The sequence below is a fragment of the Micropterus salmoides genome, unplaced genomic scaffold (genome assembly GCF_014851395.1).
Source record: "Micropterus salmoides isolate LMB-PRFRI ecotype aquatic unplaced genomic scaffold, ASM1485139v1 Ms_hic_scaffold_4, whole genome shotgun sequence".
NCBI lineage: Eukaryota > Metazoa > Chordata > Actinopteri > Centrarchiformes > Centrarchidae > Micropterus > Micropterus salmoides.
In genome coordinates this window covers 31,697,596-31,714,815 of record NW_024043372.1, presented here as the reverse complement: position 1 = coordinate 31,714,815, position 17,220 = coordinate 31,697,596, and the positions used below count along the sequence as shown (strand labels likewise).

The following is a 17,220-nucleotide window of genomic DNA, read 5'->3' as shown; positions in this document are numbered from 1 at the left end:
ACCGCTGTATGTACTTAGTGAGAAGCTCATTTCTCTTTGCCATTAACTGAGGAAATTTGTGTCACACAGTGAACAACCAAGAACGATAAGAGAAGCCTCAGTGGGAGATATGAACATTAGATTAGCATTTAGCGCTTGGACATCCTGTATGTTTTTTTGTTTGAAGTCAATCTCATCTTATGTCTCAGTGCAGCTGATCATTGTTTTTTTAGTGTGCTAAATATAGACTACATCATCTGTGTCACTGTGAAGAAAAAAGAACATGTGTGGGCTGGAAACTAACTCACCACAGTCACCTCACTTTTCCACTAACAGAAGAGGAAAAACAGAAATGTTCGCCTCGCTGCAGATATACAGTACTCTGCTTTCTTTCATTCAAATATTCACACCACTGACAATCTATGTGCACTTGGCAGGCAGACTTATTGGCAATGTGATGATAAATGAAAACACCAGATATGTCATGTTGTAGCTTTATTCAGTACTAATATAAATGAGTTGAATCAGCAGACAGTGAGAAGCACCACTGGGCCCCTCAGTTAAAGGACTCTCACTTTTCACATCAGAAGTTGTTAAAGGTTGTTAAAACATCTGAATAAACTATTCAACTGAACAAAAATAACACAAAGCAGAAAGAAAAGGAAAATTACAGAGTCCAATTACAAAAAACAAAACATTAAATGAATGCATGTGACAGAGTTAAACATGGTACAGGACTTTTACTTAACACTGAATGTTATTTCATAATGTTCAAAAGCAGCTCTCAACAACAACAGCTTCAGTGTATTTTTACTTTGTGTGCTACAGTCTGCAATGGTTCTTCCATGTATCATGCACATCACATTTCTGTAGCTACAGCAGTTTTAGTGATCCCTCTGTATACTTTGTGACTAATTCAGCATCACAGTGCAGCAAGTTTGTGATTAAAACACAAAGATACTGTGACTCCCAATCAATGCAGCCCACACGGGTTCACAACAGAAGAGAAATAGTAAAAGTGTTGTACCGTGCAATGAAAAGTTATTTTGAACTCATGGATTTCTACAGTGTGTGTGTGTGAAGACATTTAAACAAACAAAGACAATGTGAAAAAAATAAATACATAGGGGTGAGGTTGGACAGTTGAGTCAATCTTATAGCTTGACCATTTGAATGTAGTTATGGTTTCTGGTAGGAATGTGACGTGTATTCAATACTCAATAATATGCATCTGTTAATATATTTATTACATCCTCTTTTCTAATCACATAGTTCATTACAGATCCTCCTCGCGGTGAGTTGTTTAGGAGCAGGATGAGAGAGATAGATAGATAGATAGATAAGATAGATAGAGGGACAGAGAGAAAGAGAGGGCACATAAATTACTATGAGAGTGTGCAGGGGATGGGGGCGGAGTTTAGCAGGAGACCTCCATGGTCTGGGGTCCAGCATGGTTGTCCAGGGCCCCAGTAGCACTGCCCTCCAGCAGGCTGTTGAGGTTGTTGCGGCTGCGACTGCTGTCCATGGAGGTGATGCTGGAAGAGGAGGCGGTGCGTGAGCGAGCCAGACGAGTCATTCCTGCTGACGGCACTGAAAAAGAGAGACGCTCATTAATATTCCACTCACACAGCACTGAGACTTACTGTGGGAACATTTGGGTACCCAGATGCAAAAAAACAACAGAGTGCTTACCATGCAAACCACAATTCTCAAATATGAAAACTCATCAAATAAAAGAAATGCGAAAGAGAAAATGACTGCATGTGTGTCTACTTTAAACTGACAAAAAAAACAACAACATGAAAACAATACAACAGCATTTGCAATGCAACTAAACTGACAAGAAGCAACACCAGCAGGCCATGCAACAAAACAGGACACTGAGGACTGAATCCATGCTAACAGGAACAACTCCTACATGGGGATGAACACGTGTCAAAGTATGCAGAATGATCTCACTGTGCATAATACTGACTGTATCCACCACACTGAGCTGCTGTTGAATACCAATATGAAACAGTGCTCTCTGGAGAATTTCTGCATACATTGACATTTATCCACTGAGGAGTGTTAAAGAGGCCATTGGGTCCAAAGCCTTCTAGTCTGGCAGCTGCTCAAAAACCCGGTACCTGATTCGTTGCTCAGGTGACTGAGAAGAACGTAGGGAACTGTAAGCAATGGTTTAAGGAGGAAGAAAAAGGAGAAAGGGAGAAATGTTGAAAAGGTAGTTCTCATGTTGCTTTATCCCACCTCAGTGTATTTCTGATTCAAACTGAGGCTCTGCCGCAGCGTAGAGGTCGTTGAGGACAAAACGCTGGTTGCCAACAACAACAGGTAAGAAATCTAGCACGTGTGCAAACTACGATCTTGATTTCCTGTACTCTTTGGCTGTTTCTCTTTGGCATTTCACACGGTGGCAACGTGTTAATGAGGGAAAAGCAGCTTTCTGAAACATGCTGAGGCGTTAAGATTTATTTTCCACACTGTCTCCGCGTGAAAACACTCTTTTTAATCTGTTCTAATCCTGCAGTGGCATTTACTCAACAGGGGGACTTGGTGGACTTTAAAGCAACACTGAGGCACTGACATACACTAGCTACACCCATGGGTGCGCCCCACAGTGAAGGGTTTGGGAACGGGGAGAGCAAGAAGAGAATTAGCATTACAGAAATACACACACAGAGATAGGCATCATCTGTAGGGCCAGAGCAAGCAAACCTACATTCATGACTTCATCCATCCATGGAGCAGAGTCTGGTTGGTACACTGCTGGCCAGTATAGTCTGATAGAAATGTGTTGTGTGTTGTTTTTCCTTGCAGATGAATGACTGTAAAAACCTGAAGGCCTGTTTAAGTATGCACTTTGAGTCTCTCTAGAAATGAGACCGCATCATTAAACATTGGTGGATAGAAAACAAAAGCACACCAGGCCACACAAAAGAACAAAAAGGGTATTTTTTGACGCCCACTCCAAACTGCTGTTGAGCATATCTCGAGTGCCACTGTCATTTCAGTCATGCTACGAGCACTTACACCTCACCTACTTAGGGTTGTGGGGGCCACACACTGCAAAGAGCAGAGAGGAAATGGTGTTAGCGTCCACAGAGCCGCTCGGGCTACCTCTCCGTGACCAGGCTGACAAAAAACTGTGTCTTTTCATGCACTGCTGGCTGCAATCCAAACCCCATCAGCAGGGGTGTTTAGCTACAGCTCATAGGAGACTGCAGTGAAAAAAATACTCATTTAGTAACTTTTGTCATTGCACTCGCATCAACAGGAAATTCAGCGAAACCTTGACCACAAACGCGTCAGACCAAAAAGCTGTTAATCTGTAAACAACACTTGGACACTCAATGTAGAGTCGACTAGTTTGAACCAGTATCATTTTATGTATAGATGTTTTTAAGTAGCAAAAGTCGTGTGAGCATGTTTACTTACTGTAGCCCATTCCCTGAACAAAGTACTTGAAGGCCTCAGCAAGTTTCCCTGGCTGTGAACAGATAAAGGGTAAAAGTTAGAAGCTGATTTAGGCAAGAAAAATGGCTAGATGTGTTTCTCAACAAACAAAAACCCACCTGCACAACCTGGGGCAAGCCTCCACAATCAGCCATCTGAGAGAAAATGATCAGTCTCATGAAAAAATTCTTTGTACAGTCAAAACATTTTTTTTCATTAACAGACGTATTACATGAAGCTTCACCTTTAACAGTGTGGTCTTGGTAGGATTTAACCTGGAATTGCACTCCACCTGAATATCAATGAGGGATAAGTATGGAGCTCAGAAAAAGATAAATAACTGCAAATGCTTCCCAAAGCTGCTTCAGCTCCTGAGATGATGGAGTGTCACTCACCACAGCCTCCACTGCAGGTGATGTGTCACCAACCACGAGCAGCGCAGGGCACCTATGTGTGAAAAAGAGGAGCTGTAAATATTCTCACACCCTCAGAGACAAATGTTTATTTGGGTCTTCTTAGTCTCAAAACTTACGTTAGTGTGTTGACCGTGTCCTCATTTAGGCCTACAATTGGCCTCTCGATCTCCAGGTCCCGACGGCTGGTGCAGGGAGAAACATTATGTTTAGTTAGTGGAGCTAGATCAATGTGATTTGGCTAAAATTTTGAGTGACTTGGCAGAAATCCTAATTTTTGGTGCACCTCATGATTTAATATTTTACCCTTGTTGTTTGTATTTTGTAATGCATTGCTTCTCCCTACATGTATTCAGATCGGGCTTACTCTAAGTTCCAGATACTGGAAGCAGAATTTACATGCCTCAGCTGTACCCATAAATGTGATCAAGAATGCTAGAAACTGCTTAGAAAATGTACAGACAAGGCGTATACTTATATACTGCATCATACTATTGGTAGGAGCCACAGAAGAGGGCCAAGTTGTCCTGGTTGATGTCTTGGGCAATGTGGAGACGGTAGGTCTGGATCAGCTCCTGGTTCTCTGCCAGTTCATCCTGGTGAACAGAGCAGAGTGAAAAACAGTTAGCCACAAAGAGCTGAAATTAAATAGAAGCAGACTCCACATAAAGGGAACGTAAGTAGCATGTATGGAATGTACAAGGAGCTACATGAATTTGCATTAGTTACACACAGAAGCTGTGTAGCAGTATAGTTAGCTTCAGCCCTCAGTGTGTAATTTAGATGCCACATGCTACCAGTCTATGTATCCAGGAGGACAGAAGTAGAGTAATTAGTAAATGTCTGTAATAAGAGTGAGATGAGTTTACGGTATCCAGGGAAATCAAGAAAAGCCTCCTGAGGCTCAGTTACTGTCGCACACCGTCAATGAAAAAGGTCTAAAATACAAAGGAAAAGCACAAGCGAGCAATGTACTGCAATAGAAACTCACAGCGCTGAAGTGGTGAGACATGATGATATCCACCAAATTACTGGTCCATCCAGACAGCTGCACACGAGAGGAAGAAGCAGATCCAGTTAAGAGACAAGAGACTTTTTTTATACACTTAGAACCATATGCCTATGCCTGTGCCTGCATGTAGTGTATGTACTGAGAGATCAAATGAAAAGGAAGAAACTACACAGAAAAGCCATATTTAAGTTTTAGAAATTGTGAAGGATTGGGCGTCCTGATGACCAAGTAGTTCAGTGATTCAGGCCAGGCAGCTCTACTGCATAACCCTCTCTCTCTCTCTCTCTCTCTCTCTCTCTCTCTCTCTCTCTCTCTCTCGCCATCACTACTGCCACTATTCAATAAAGTCAAAATACTAAAAAAAAACACACACATTAAAATATACTGTGAAGGATGTCTCCTCATTTTCATTTACAGAGTTTGCTATGTTGAGCAAAATAATAACAACAGCGCAGATGAAGTCTAATCTATATGGGACAAAGGTCATTTCAAGCTCCCCATGGTCCCGTAACTGTAACACTAACGCGACAAAGAATGTTCTCCCTGAACTATCTTGTGCAATACACAAAACAATACAGTTCAGTTGAACAGTTCAGCGTGCAGTAGTGCACTACAGTGCTGTGACCCATCGTGCCCTGTACTAGAAGCCAATTATTCCAATCAAAATGAAACTAATCCAAATGAATGAACACCAGAAGTGCTGTTCTGACAAGTTTGTCCAGTAAACTCTGAAGATTAGTTTTGATTAACTTTGGCGTGCCCTCAACCCAAAAGCTGCAGGTATAATCAAATTAACACAGGATTGGAGCCCCTGCCTGTGTTTTTAATGCCAATAAGTCAAACACTTCTAGCCAGAAAATAAATCACGTTTATCTTTTTTAGGTTGGTGTCACCATTATGATTGTATAACTAGTAAACCTTTTTAATTCTTGCATCATACAGAATAGATTAGAATAAAAGGCATAAATAACATAAAGTAGTGATCTTAAAATATTATGGTTAAAGTAGAGATCATAAAGTAGACTGATTGAACTCCAAAATGCATTGATTATTTACAGCCTAACATAATGCTGGAAACTGAACTGGAATGGCTGGTAAATGATTTAACTAATATCTCTATGTTGCGAAGTGTGCTGAGGATTTTCTAGGTTTATACTGCAGTGGTAATACTGACCTTTGAAGCTGCCCAGTCGATCCAGCCTTCAGCACACGGGTCGACATCAATCAGAACCAGCCCCTCCACTAGGTTGGGGTGGTTCAGCTGGGAAGGGAAGGACGCATGTCAGTGCTAACATAAGAGTAAGACTTTTTGACCACTGAGATAGTTCTACATAGGTGTTATCTTGCATTGTATGCTTTGGTGTGCTTACAATTCTCAGTTTTCACTCATGTGCAATCCTAAAATGTGGTTTAGTCTTGACAGCATCCATTGATCCAGTGAACTAAAGGAATCAAGCTTATGCATAGCTACATCTTGACAATGAAACGTTTGTAATTGTTTGCCCAAGATCTGGTGTATTCCCTCAACAGTGCAGGCTAAAGCCACTGCACTGTTCTCTAACGTGATAAAATATGAAGCTTGTCTGTTCATTTAAAATGAATGAAAATATCCTGGGCTTCGAAATGAAGGGATGTGGTTTTCGATTGCCTGAAGACAGATGAAGAGGATGTCTAGGGAAATCTAAGATCCATCTTGCCCAGTGCCGATGGGACACTGCGGATGCTGCTTTCAACATGATACAAATGCAATGCAGCAGCAGCTGCCGTGAATCCATCATGGGTAACAGACATTTTGTTCCAAGCCGGTTAAAGCAAATGCATTCAGAATCAATTTTCTTCTAAACAAGAGCAGACGCTCCACAGTGAGTTTGGCTAATCCCAACACCTTCCATTTTTACCCCTGACCATCATCCTCCCTTTTCATTATTCATCTTTTACTGCTCCCTTGCTTCTCTCTGTCACTTACAGCTCTTTATGCTCTACTGTACACAGATCATGCCTATTTTAGCTCCACTGCGTTGTGTGTGGATACCAGATGAAAGCAACTGAAAAGGAGAGAATCACCAAGGTGATTCATAATCTGGGGAATGGCAGCGTATGCAGCAGACTGTGGAGAAACCTGATGCCCTGTGTGGGCTGGATGGCAGGCTTTAATATTCAGTGTAACAAGCTGTGTGGCCTGAAAACCTTCAATTATTACCGGCGAGACAGAAAGGCGGACAAAAAAAAAAAGCGTGTGGAGGAATACAATCAGAAAAATAATGACGATGAAAGTGTAGACGCTCTGGTCCTGATGGGGACTCACTGCAAAGCGGGTGAGGATGTACGCTCCTGCTCCCACACCAATGCCGATCACACTGTTGACCCTGCAGAGAAACCACTGGTTACTGTGGGACTGGAGATGAAAATTCAATTTATTTACATATACTGATCAGCTATGGACTCACTTGAGCTGAGTCATTACAGAAGGCAGCATTTCCGCCAACTCGTCCATGGTCGGGTAGTGATAACTAGACACAGATGAAACGCATGTGAGTGTGTGCGAGTAGTAAGTTAAAGGTAATTTCCTTATGTTTGAATTAATCAGAGGAACTGAGCTTATCACAAATGTAAATACTTTTCGACTAACAGATTGCATGATGAATGTGCTTCCATTAGCAAATGAACCAGCTCACTTTACATTCTAAGTGAGTGAAACGATTAAGGCTCCTCCATCAGAACTGAAATAAATGTGCTCCCATTCATCAGTGCATGTGAAACCAGTCCAACACCCACCCGCTGGGGAATGGAGGTGCACCCTCCTGCTGACCGGGCGCGTCCACGTGAACCACTGCAAAGTGCTGCGTGATCTCCTGCATGTCCTCATAGTTGAACAGGGTGTTGAAGCACGACTTGTCTAGAAAGGTGTGAACAGAGGACACACTCAGACTGTGAGAGTTCAGAAGTGAAAACTCTGCCGAGGACCTGAGGGTGAGGCTAAAACAGAACAGTTTCATTACATGCAGGACACTGTGTATTGATGAATCTATTTGTGGCTGACTCACGGTTGAGGCCAATGTCGTGATAGGTGAGGATGACAGGTCTGTTGCCCTTGGGAACACCTCTCATTGTGACATGCAGAACGCCATGGGGAGTCTCAATGTCATGCTCCTGGAGCCATAGAAAAGACAACAGAGTACCGTTGAAGACTGATGGAACGATACATGGTATATGTAAAGAGAAAAGACCTGATAATCCACTACTTTGGAGTGACACGTGTGTTGTCTGTCTGACATGACAAGGCTGTCACAATTTAAAAAGGACAATTCTGGTGTACATTTATAAATAAACACAAACAACTACCGGTGTTCTGTCTTGTAGCTAAAGCCTGGTCAAGCTTTTACCTCAGAATCTCAAAATTTCTGTTGACGTGTCAAACTAGCAAAGATGTTCAAACGGGGAACTACATCCTCGCTCAGTAACATCTGTGCAACACATAGATTATCACTACAGATAGAAAATGCAGTCGCAGAGTTGTTTTAAAAAGAACTACACGGTCCATGTTTGTTTAAGTGTTCATCATTTTTGTAGATCAATGGAGTTTGGCACGGAGGCATAAGCTACAGATCATCAGGCTGTGGCTACACAGACAATATTTATTAGTAGGATTTTTTATTCATAGGATTTTTTAATAATAAAACTACTAACTCTGGCTTTATGATTCAAGCAGGTGAATATTAATTATATTGTGTGGGCCTTTTCTCTTTACATAAACATTATCTCAGCCAAGCACAAAGTTTGGAGGTTATCCATGTGAAAATTCAATCAAACCTTAAACACAGAAATTATATTTTTATTCTCAAAAATCAGATGTAGGACACACATTTTGGCACATATAGTAAAGTAAACCCCCAATGACCAACACAACATTTGGGGTTTCTATCTTAGATTGAAAGTGCAAAGCACGTTTTATCTGAGGCTATGTATGACTTTGCAAATACGAATGTCTTTGCAGAAAAACCCTTTCAAATTCACCAGCTTTATTTTCTTTCTTTTGAATGTCTTTCTCTATCAAGCATGAGCAAACCCCACATTAGTAATTATCATTGCTTTAACAAAAAAACCCAACATATTAAATGGCTTAAAGGTAGTTTCAACTTACACTTATTTGACTGGAAGACACAGCGATGTGATTAAGACAAATGGTGGTAATTAGTTTTAGGATGACACAGCAAAAACTATCATGAGTGTTAATGAGATTCAGAAAGTACAGAAAGTGACAAAGCTAGTTTCCAGAATTATCTCAGAATCACAGCATCATTTTGTAACACGCGCACAAAATTCCCAAGGTCAGGATGACTTAGTGCTGCATACAAGGTTGTGCATGCGTGTGTAGAGCACAGAGGAGGAGCAGCGGGCGGGGCCCAGAGTATGCCTGGTCTCAAGGCCCACTGGTCATTAATAATACAGAGAGCGAGCCTGGACGGATGAGAGACACAGGTTATGGGTGATAGACACAGAAGGAGCGTGCAGTGTGCATGCTACTGTTTCCCCTCACGGGTTCCCACTGCAGACATTTGGCAGATGGATATGTGTCACAATCTCTTGGGCGTGAAGGTTAATTCTCAATGACGAGGCTGCAGTAATTTGCATCTGCAATCTGTAATGGACACAGCAACACGAGGGAAACTACTCATGCTGTCAGCAATGGAAGGAGAAATTTGTGTGGGTGTTGGTACAGAGATTAGCCTGTCGCACAAAACACGGAACCAGTGCACACAAAAACAACCCGAAGCAGCCTTCGCTGACTTTGTGCTACAATCTGCTGATACTGAATATATCCTCTCTTCATGAAATGGAATAAAGAAGAAGGATAGGAAGCCTTGTGCTCATCTGAGGCCTTTTCTACAGATAATGAGATTATTCTGCAACTTCAGCCTGGTGGGGAGACAGAACAACCTGTTAGAGATGGAGAGGAAACTCTCCATGGCTGTGCTGCTGCGGAATGTCCATTTTAGACAAGGACAGAGTCAAGGACACCCAGCGTAGAAAGAGAGGCTTTGCTTTAAGAAACAAGGCAAACACACTTGTTCAAATGCCTGCCTTCTGTCATGTGCATGTGCTGGCGCCAGAAAAAAAAACAGGCATGTACGCCCCACCAGTGATGGGAAATGAAAATGGTGATGGGAGGGGGAACAGAGAATGAAGAGGAGATAGATAGAACAAGAGATAGAGACAGTCTGGAAGTGGATGTGAGGAAATAGAGCGTGAAGCAAGCAGGGACTGTGTGATAAAGACAGCAGAAAAGAGTGAAGACCAGGGGGCGTCCTGTATGACTAACAGAAGGGTGTGCCTTAAAACAGAAGGGGCACAGCGGTTAAATTGATTAAGCCTTTCCAAACATGTTCTGGCACAAACAAGGGTGAAGAATCATGTAGAAAGTGCTGTGGAAAAGGAGTGAACCTTTTATCTGTCCATTTAGCTCTTGACGTGGTCGAAAAGCTGTATTGATCTGGGAGCTCTGCCTTTCACCATTTCCTATCACACACACACGTATGGGAATATATGTACACACGCCAGCATCTCAAGAAAACTGACATGGGGCGGTGCATCTAGCCTGGAGAGCTAGAGGGGGAAAAAGAGAGAGAGCACCGCAATGACTGCAACTCCTTGACTGCTATAATACATTCATGATGGCTAGTATTTGGACAAGTATTGTGTGTCGATGGTTGAGAGGTTGAAGTTGAGACAGGAATACTAAAAAGGGGTTTGTGCTTTGAAGAGAGGGGTTTGAGGAGGTTGCCCGGGGCAAATGGGGAGGTAAGCACTTGGGTTTTGGTGCCAGAGTGAAGGAGGATGAGGGAGGTGGGGTGAGGTGAGTAAAGGAGAGCAGTATGTCATGCTTCCTCTTCCCGCAATCCGTCTCTTATCAATGCCTCCTCTCCCCCTCCTTCCTGTTTTCCCCACCCTTCCAGGAACGGCATCAATCACCTCTGAGAGCGACATTACAGGGCAGAAACACCAGCAGCCTGCAAATGACTTTAGTGTACACACAAGAACATCACGTCCATGTCTCCTGTGCATGTTCTGCTGTGGGATTCTCTCAGGTACGTGCCATTGCGCATCTCTTGACACAAACACAGCCCTCCGCACCTGCAGCACACATATGGTCTGTGTCATCAAAGCAGCGGGTCGAGCGGGTCTCTGCAGGGGAGGGAAGGTGATGTATTGTTGCTATAGTGTGTGAATGAGTGACCTCCCTGTTTGTTTTCAGTGAAAACAGAGTAAGTAACACAATTATGGCACTATGCACCATCCACAGCTGTTCACCAGGCAAAACATGGATATACACTAAAATGCATATTTGAGATCAACCGAAACATGCACCCTGAAACACACAAATATCCACCCCACTATTGATGGACACCCACATATTGACCACCACATACACATCCTCCGGAGGTGGCATTGGCAGATTCAGAAACACTTGGGCTCTACATGCATCTTTCATATCATCACATTAAAATGCACCATTGTATGCAGTGTGTAGGGCTGTGCAGACAGCACACATGGGCACTGTGTGACCTGTAGGGGCACACACACACTCATACACACACACACTGAACAACTGTTCACCCCACACTAGCAGCTGCTCAGAGAGAAAAAGCCCAATGTCTCAGGGTCTGCTGAGGGTAGTGACAAACAAGCCAGGAAAGACCCGCACCAGCTTTTCCCTTCCACGAGCCAGCTGCTGTCACCCGGTTTTTGGGAAAACCGCACAACAACCCCGCACCCTGCACCCAAATCTGAACCAAAATTCCCTGCTGCAAAGACCCAGCCAGGTGTGTCAAGGCAGGCAAGATGTGTTTGTCACTCACCACTCCATTCCCAGAGCATGCAATCTGGTCCAGGTCCAGAATAGCTGACATGTTTTTCCCACGCAGGAGAGGAGTGTGTTATGTTATGCCCGAGTGTGTGCTGGTCAGCTCTGAAGATCTCCAAAAGGAGGAGGAGGAGGAGGAGGAGGAGGGAGGGAGCGTTAGCAGGAAGGGAGGGATGTAGGGTGAGGCGGCTAAAGCAGCAGCGACAAGGAAGAGAGGAAGAGAAGGAGGAGAGAGACACAGCAGAGGGAGCGAGGAGGAGACGGGTAAATAATCTGAATGAAAGCAGAGGAGGGGGTGTGGATAAAATGCAGCGAGAACAAGAGTGAGAAGCAGAGACAAGAGGTGGGAAAAGAGTGCAGGAAAAGGGACAGAGGGGGAGGAGAGTGAGACTGCAGTTTGTGCTTGGTAGTCACAGCGCGTCCATACATCCAGCCACCGGTGCGTCTAATTGGATTGCGGAGGGTCAGGTGGGTAGTGGGAGAGGGTGGGGCTTGGAGGAGAACAGAGAACAGGAGGGGGGAGTGGGAGGAAGAGAGGAACGGGCGCGTGGAAGAGGGGTGATGGGGTGCAAAGAATGCAGAGGCAGTCTTGGTAAAATGGGCAGGCTGCTGACGTCACACCATGATACTAATAAAGTGAAGAGAGTGGAGAGGAGAGGAGGCTGACTGTGATCGCTCACCCTGGACTGTGTTCTGCATCAGCAAAATGGCTGCTCATCACTGAGATCTACCAACAACCGTCTCCAGAATCACTTTAGCTTCACCTTGCTGAGGGAGAAGAATGTGACTGACCTCAGCATCCAAATCAGAAATAGTTCAACATGAATATCCATTATCAGACCCTGTTAATGACTTCCAACTGCAAGACTTAGTCCCTCAGCAGGACTAGTGTAAAATGCTGCACTCAACAAAAGCTTTGCCGCAAATCAGTGAGCTCATACTGGAACACTACTTTATCATGTATATCTTCTTGCACAGCTCCAGGATTCATTTCAGCAATGGCACTCAAAAGATAACCCTCATTATGTTCCAGTCTTTGCAGAAAATTAACTCACAACAAGCTGTTCTTTTTATTCAACATTCACAAACCCGACATCAAAGGACCTATTTCCTCTAAACCTGCCTTTGAGTCATTTGATCCGCATAGTTTATTGATCTCTCCTTTTCTACTCTCTTCTGTCATCTGCACAACTGCCAGCAGTGCAGGGCGTCACGCTTTTGTTTGAGACAGGCTGCTCTGTGCAGCCAATGGCACACATGCAAACAGCACAGCGGGGGTGGGATTACAAAGACAGGAAGCACTCCATTGGTTAGTCAGTGTAGCAGCAGGTTTGGTTGTAAACTGCTGTTTCTCCTCTAAATACTTACTGTCCTAACCCACAGAGGGTGCCACTGACACACATGTTTATGTACATTTAAATAAATAAACACCTGATATACAGACAGGACAAATAAAACAGATATTAAATATCTGCAAATGATCTGTACAATATGATGCCACAAGAGAGTGGCCGTAATTACAGTGTTAATTACTGTTTAGTTCCATCTCCAGTCATTCAAGCCAGACTGCAGTGGGAACATGACTAATGGTGCTAATGGTGTGTGCACTATGATGTTCAATCACTCATGCCAGATTACGGTGTACATGTGACTGGTCACATCAACTCATGGAGATCATGTGTGTGACCCCACACACGTATACCCTTTCCTTGTCAGAGCGGGTGCCTCTTTGTGTCATACACTTAGTCACTGCGTGTCTCAGCAGTCATACAGGCACGCTCTGGTCGGCATAGCTCACTTCAATGTATGCATCAACAATCTAAGGTTTGATTTCCACGTGTCCAAACATACTAAAATCACACAAGCTCAGAAAAACATTTTGTATCAAACTGTCCACAACATGACATGGTCCATTTTATCCTCTTCTAAGATCGTGACTGAGCAACATCTGTGCAACAGTTTCTGTGATGCCTAAGCCTACCTTTGGGACATATAGGGCAAAAAAAGTTGCACAAACCAAAGCCCTCCAGCCACACATATCAGCGGGCTAATGGCGCCCTCTGCTGAGCATAATGAGCCAGTGAGGATTTGAAAAGCCAAAGACATGACTTGGCAGCCATTTGTCTGAAAAACAAATACATTTTTTTTGTGTTGCAGTGGTAACAAGGTCAAGATGAGAAATGGTATCAAAACTGGACATAGACATAAAATACAAAGTGATGATGTATAGACTATATGGAATGAATAATCTAATAATATATAAGCATTTTGAGACAATAAACTAAAATATCACAATGCATTCAGTTTCCATGGATACCATCTCAACCTTTTGCTCTCCACAGCAAACACCATCAACCCTACAATGCTCTATTTTTAAAGTGCACCATCAGCCATTTCCACATCCATGAAGTAACTCTGTATTCTTAAGTATGCACTTTAAAGCACAGCATCTCCCATGGGTGGAGGAGGCTGACTCACACCTTCCTCCCCCCCTCGCTTCTCAGTGGCGTAAGCGGGATTTCTTAAGGGACACAAGACTGCAGCACCACACCCTCTTGGTTCTCCTCTCTGACTCCCACCTCACCACCACCATCAACCTCCTGCAGGTGCACAGGGGCTTTACATAGCTGTTGCAGTACCTGTGGACTGCCTGTGGTAGGAGTAGCAGGGAAGTAAAAAGGAGAGCAGCTTGATTTGTCCTCCAGCTGCTGGAATGTAACATCGGCTGCTCAGAGTGATGGTGCAGCCAGTGGTGAGGACCCCCTCCCCCACAGACTGTCTGCTGCTAATGCCTTGTACTGCACCTGGGCTCTGGTTGTTCTTTTATTAATAAACTGTGCGACAGTGGTAGTCAGGAAGAATGAAATTACACCCCTTATTTCAACAGACCTTTTTAATTTTCACATATTAGAGCTTATATCACTTCATCTCAAACCAACAAGCAGAGTGTACTCCCACAAGTTCACATAAAAAATATTAAAATAGTGATAAATATCTACCATTTCATATATTTCCCACAGAGAAGAATTTAAAAAAAAGTTGATTGACCAATATTTTTATTAAATTAGCTTGCTACCACAACTTAGCCTAGATACTGGGCTATTAGCTAAATTTCTAGTTAGCTAGCTAGTGCTCCTTTTCTCTGAATTTCTGTCCTTGTTGTCCTTGGAAAAATACATATACTTTATTCACGTGCATGTTCTTGACAACAGGCCCGTTTCACAGCAGACATTTTGACTTGTCATAGCAGGAAAAGCACAGGTGTTATTAACTTTAGCGATGTCTCCGTTCTGTTCAAGTGTCCCAGTGAGCCACGACAGTGTGACAGTACGCCAGTGAGCCAGCGAGTTCAGGACCCTGAAACTGAAGCAGCTAAGTGGAATTTAGCCATCATTAATTGTATTATTTACACCTGTGCTTTTCCTGCTGTGACATGTCAATGTGTCTTCCTTGAAAAATGATATAATAGCAGACCTATCACATTCTCATTTTGGCGTTGAAGTGACATTATTAATGTGGAAAACTGCCAAATAGCTATCAAAGAATCATCAGTTTAAGGATTTATCTTAATACTTCTTTGAAACTCCTTGATGTGACTGTGTAAGGTCAAAATGGCTGCCATGGAAATAAGGTCAATTACACTTGAGCCTGCCTCAATTCCACTGAGACAAATCCTGGTGCAAGTCTTTCTTTAAAGTACAACTGCAGGACCTGGACTGAATCACAAGAGGCTGAGCGCAAAGAAATATCACATAAAAAAATAAAAAAATAAAAATGAGCTGCTGAGTGAGTGCAGCATTTCATGAATGTTAATGTATCAGTGACAATGCAGACATGAGTGGATGCTGGGGATGCCTGCTCCAGCTAACATGCTTTACGCTCCTCCCCAGTGTGCAGCAACTATATTTAGCTCTGGTGGGATGCTGGAAGCAGCCGTGACTGCAGAAAGTGAGAGGGATGAAAGATTTAACCCTTTGTAGTGTTTTGTGAGCATCACAGCCGCGGAGTCCTTGCCTGTGGGAAGCCACTCCTCATGCAAGAGACTCATGCAAGAAAAAGCTAATTGCATAGCACAGAGGCAGATGGTAGGCAATTCCATTCCCCATGCACAGAAACCATAAAAGAAAGGGATCTGGAACACTGCCAATTCAACTTTTTCTTGAATAATAACTATGCTTACATTATCACATAAAAACACCATTGTTGAAATGATGTTCACAGAATTTTACTGTGGAAGACACTGGCTGAGACTCAGAAATATTAAAAGATGTCTGAAATCACTGCTCTCATCTCTTCCTGACATTTACTAAGAAGGTACGCTCGCTAAAGAGCACCATCCACATCCATCACACAAAGACTATGCCACGAGGTGTCACATGACACAGGAAAATAGTTTAAAGTGAGAAGTCCTGTGAAAAATCTGTAGAGGTGGTGCTAGATCTTATCTTGTCTGAAATTTTTTTTTATTTGACTGAACAAACCAGCACATTGTTGCCAGTCAACTTCCATGAGCTTTTATAATCGTATGTTACCTTTATTATAGGGTTTGACAGTAGAGAGTGACAAGGGGAGAGAGTGGGTTGACCCAGGCCTTGTGCTTTCCCGCTCACTAGTACCATGGCATAGGTTTAAAAAGAATTCTAAAAGATCGTTTTGAAGTGACCTTTCCCCTTCCCTTAGCAGGCACACAGATGCACAGGACACATTTAAAGAACAAGCTGGCAAAACCTGTGTATGACAAAAGCATTATAACCTTCAAAAGCTAATGGCCACTGTAGTGGATGACCCCCAATGATGTATCCTACATTTCACCAGCATGTGGTGTGCGGTAAAATTGGATTTTGCCTGTGGGGACACTGTTCAGATGTAGGGCAAGCAAACAAATGGGTTCAGCAGTAGGGGTGTGAGAATGGGACCATGTCCCAATGCCCAAACCCCCACAACACAACATCTCCTCTAACCATGGCACAACAGTGCTGTGTAGGAGCAGAAAGCAAAGGCTCACCTGGCAGTCGAAATCCTGAAAGTTGCGTGCATTCTGCAAGAAAATGGAAAAAGGAGAGTTAAAATTTACTACAGGGCTATAGATGCTATATTTCTATATGTAAAGACAATAATAATACTGTACTCTCTGATGGAGGTTCATTCATTATAGATGCATGGCACTGCAGTGCAGGAGCTGCATGACGTGTTGGATTTATTTAACATACATTATTCTCAGTACACGTGTGAACAAATAGAACAAATCCAGCATTATCCCACTTTTACAAGCTCTTAACAATTTTTGGTTAGTACTATAGTTTGTCAGAATTAGATCAAAACATTTGGTCATTATGCTGCTGTCTGATCAGTCTGATTGTAGCACATTTCACAGTGGGATCCAGATAGAGAACTGTGGCCAGATTGCAGAAAACTAAGCACATGTCACTTGTATTTGCAGCAATTTCTGAATAATATGATGATGGCAAGTATTGTTTATGGATCTATTGGTCCAACTG

At 43.1% G+C, this 17,220-nt stretch overlaps 1 protein-coding gene across 3 annotated transcripts in view; it reads right to left on the bottom strand.

Moving 5' to 3' along the window:
• Positions 1 to 459: 459 nt before the first annotated feature.
• The window catches only part of ndrg3a (ndrg family member 3a), a 32,315-nt gene continuing 15,554 nt past the window's right edge, over positions 460 to 17,220 (bottom strand). Inside the window, exons 3-17 of one of the 3 annotated variants that reach the window (XM_038695595.1) lie at positions 16,728 to 16,760; positions 7,905 to 8,010; positions 7,636 to 7,756; positions 7,308 to 7,370; positions 7,166 to 7,226; positions 6,035 to 6,121; positions 4,840 to 4,896; positions 4,341 to 4,444; positions 3,968 to 4,033; positions 3,831 to 3,882; positions 3,680 to 3,727; positions 3,555 to 3,590; positions 3,418 to 3,469; positions 2,109 to 2,147; positions 460 to 1,569 (exon numbers count right to left, since the gene is read on the bottom strand). In XM_038695595.1, the coding sequence (XP_038551523.1) occupies positions 1,397 to 1,569; positions 2,109 to 2,147; positions 3,418 to 3,469; positions 3,555 to 3,590; positions 3,680 to 3,727; positions 3,831 to 3,882; positions 3,968 to 4,033; positions 4,341 to 4,444; positions 4,840 to 4,896; positions 6,035 to 6,121; positions 7,166 to 7,226; positions 7,308 to 7,370; positions 7,636 to 7,756; positions 7,905 to 8,010; positions 16,728 to 16,760 (1,098 nt within the window). In that variant the 3' untranslated portion in view covers positions 460 to 1,396. Of the gene's footprint in view, positions 1,570 to 2,108; positions 2,148 to 3,417; positions 3,470 to 3,554; positions 3,591 to 3,679; positions 3,728 to 3,830; positions 3,883 to 3,967; positions 4,034 to 4,340; positions 4,445 to 4,839; positions 4,897 to 6,034; positions 6,122 to 7,165; positions 7,227 to 7,307; positions 7,371 to 7,635; positions 7,757 to 7,904; positions 8,011 to 11,717; positions 12,096 to 16,727; positions 16,761 to 17,220 lie in introns of those variants that run through there. The other 2 variants (XM_038695597.1, XM_038695596.1) reach the window with 2 other exon arrangements.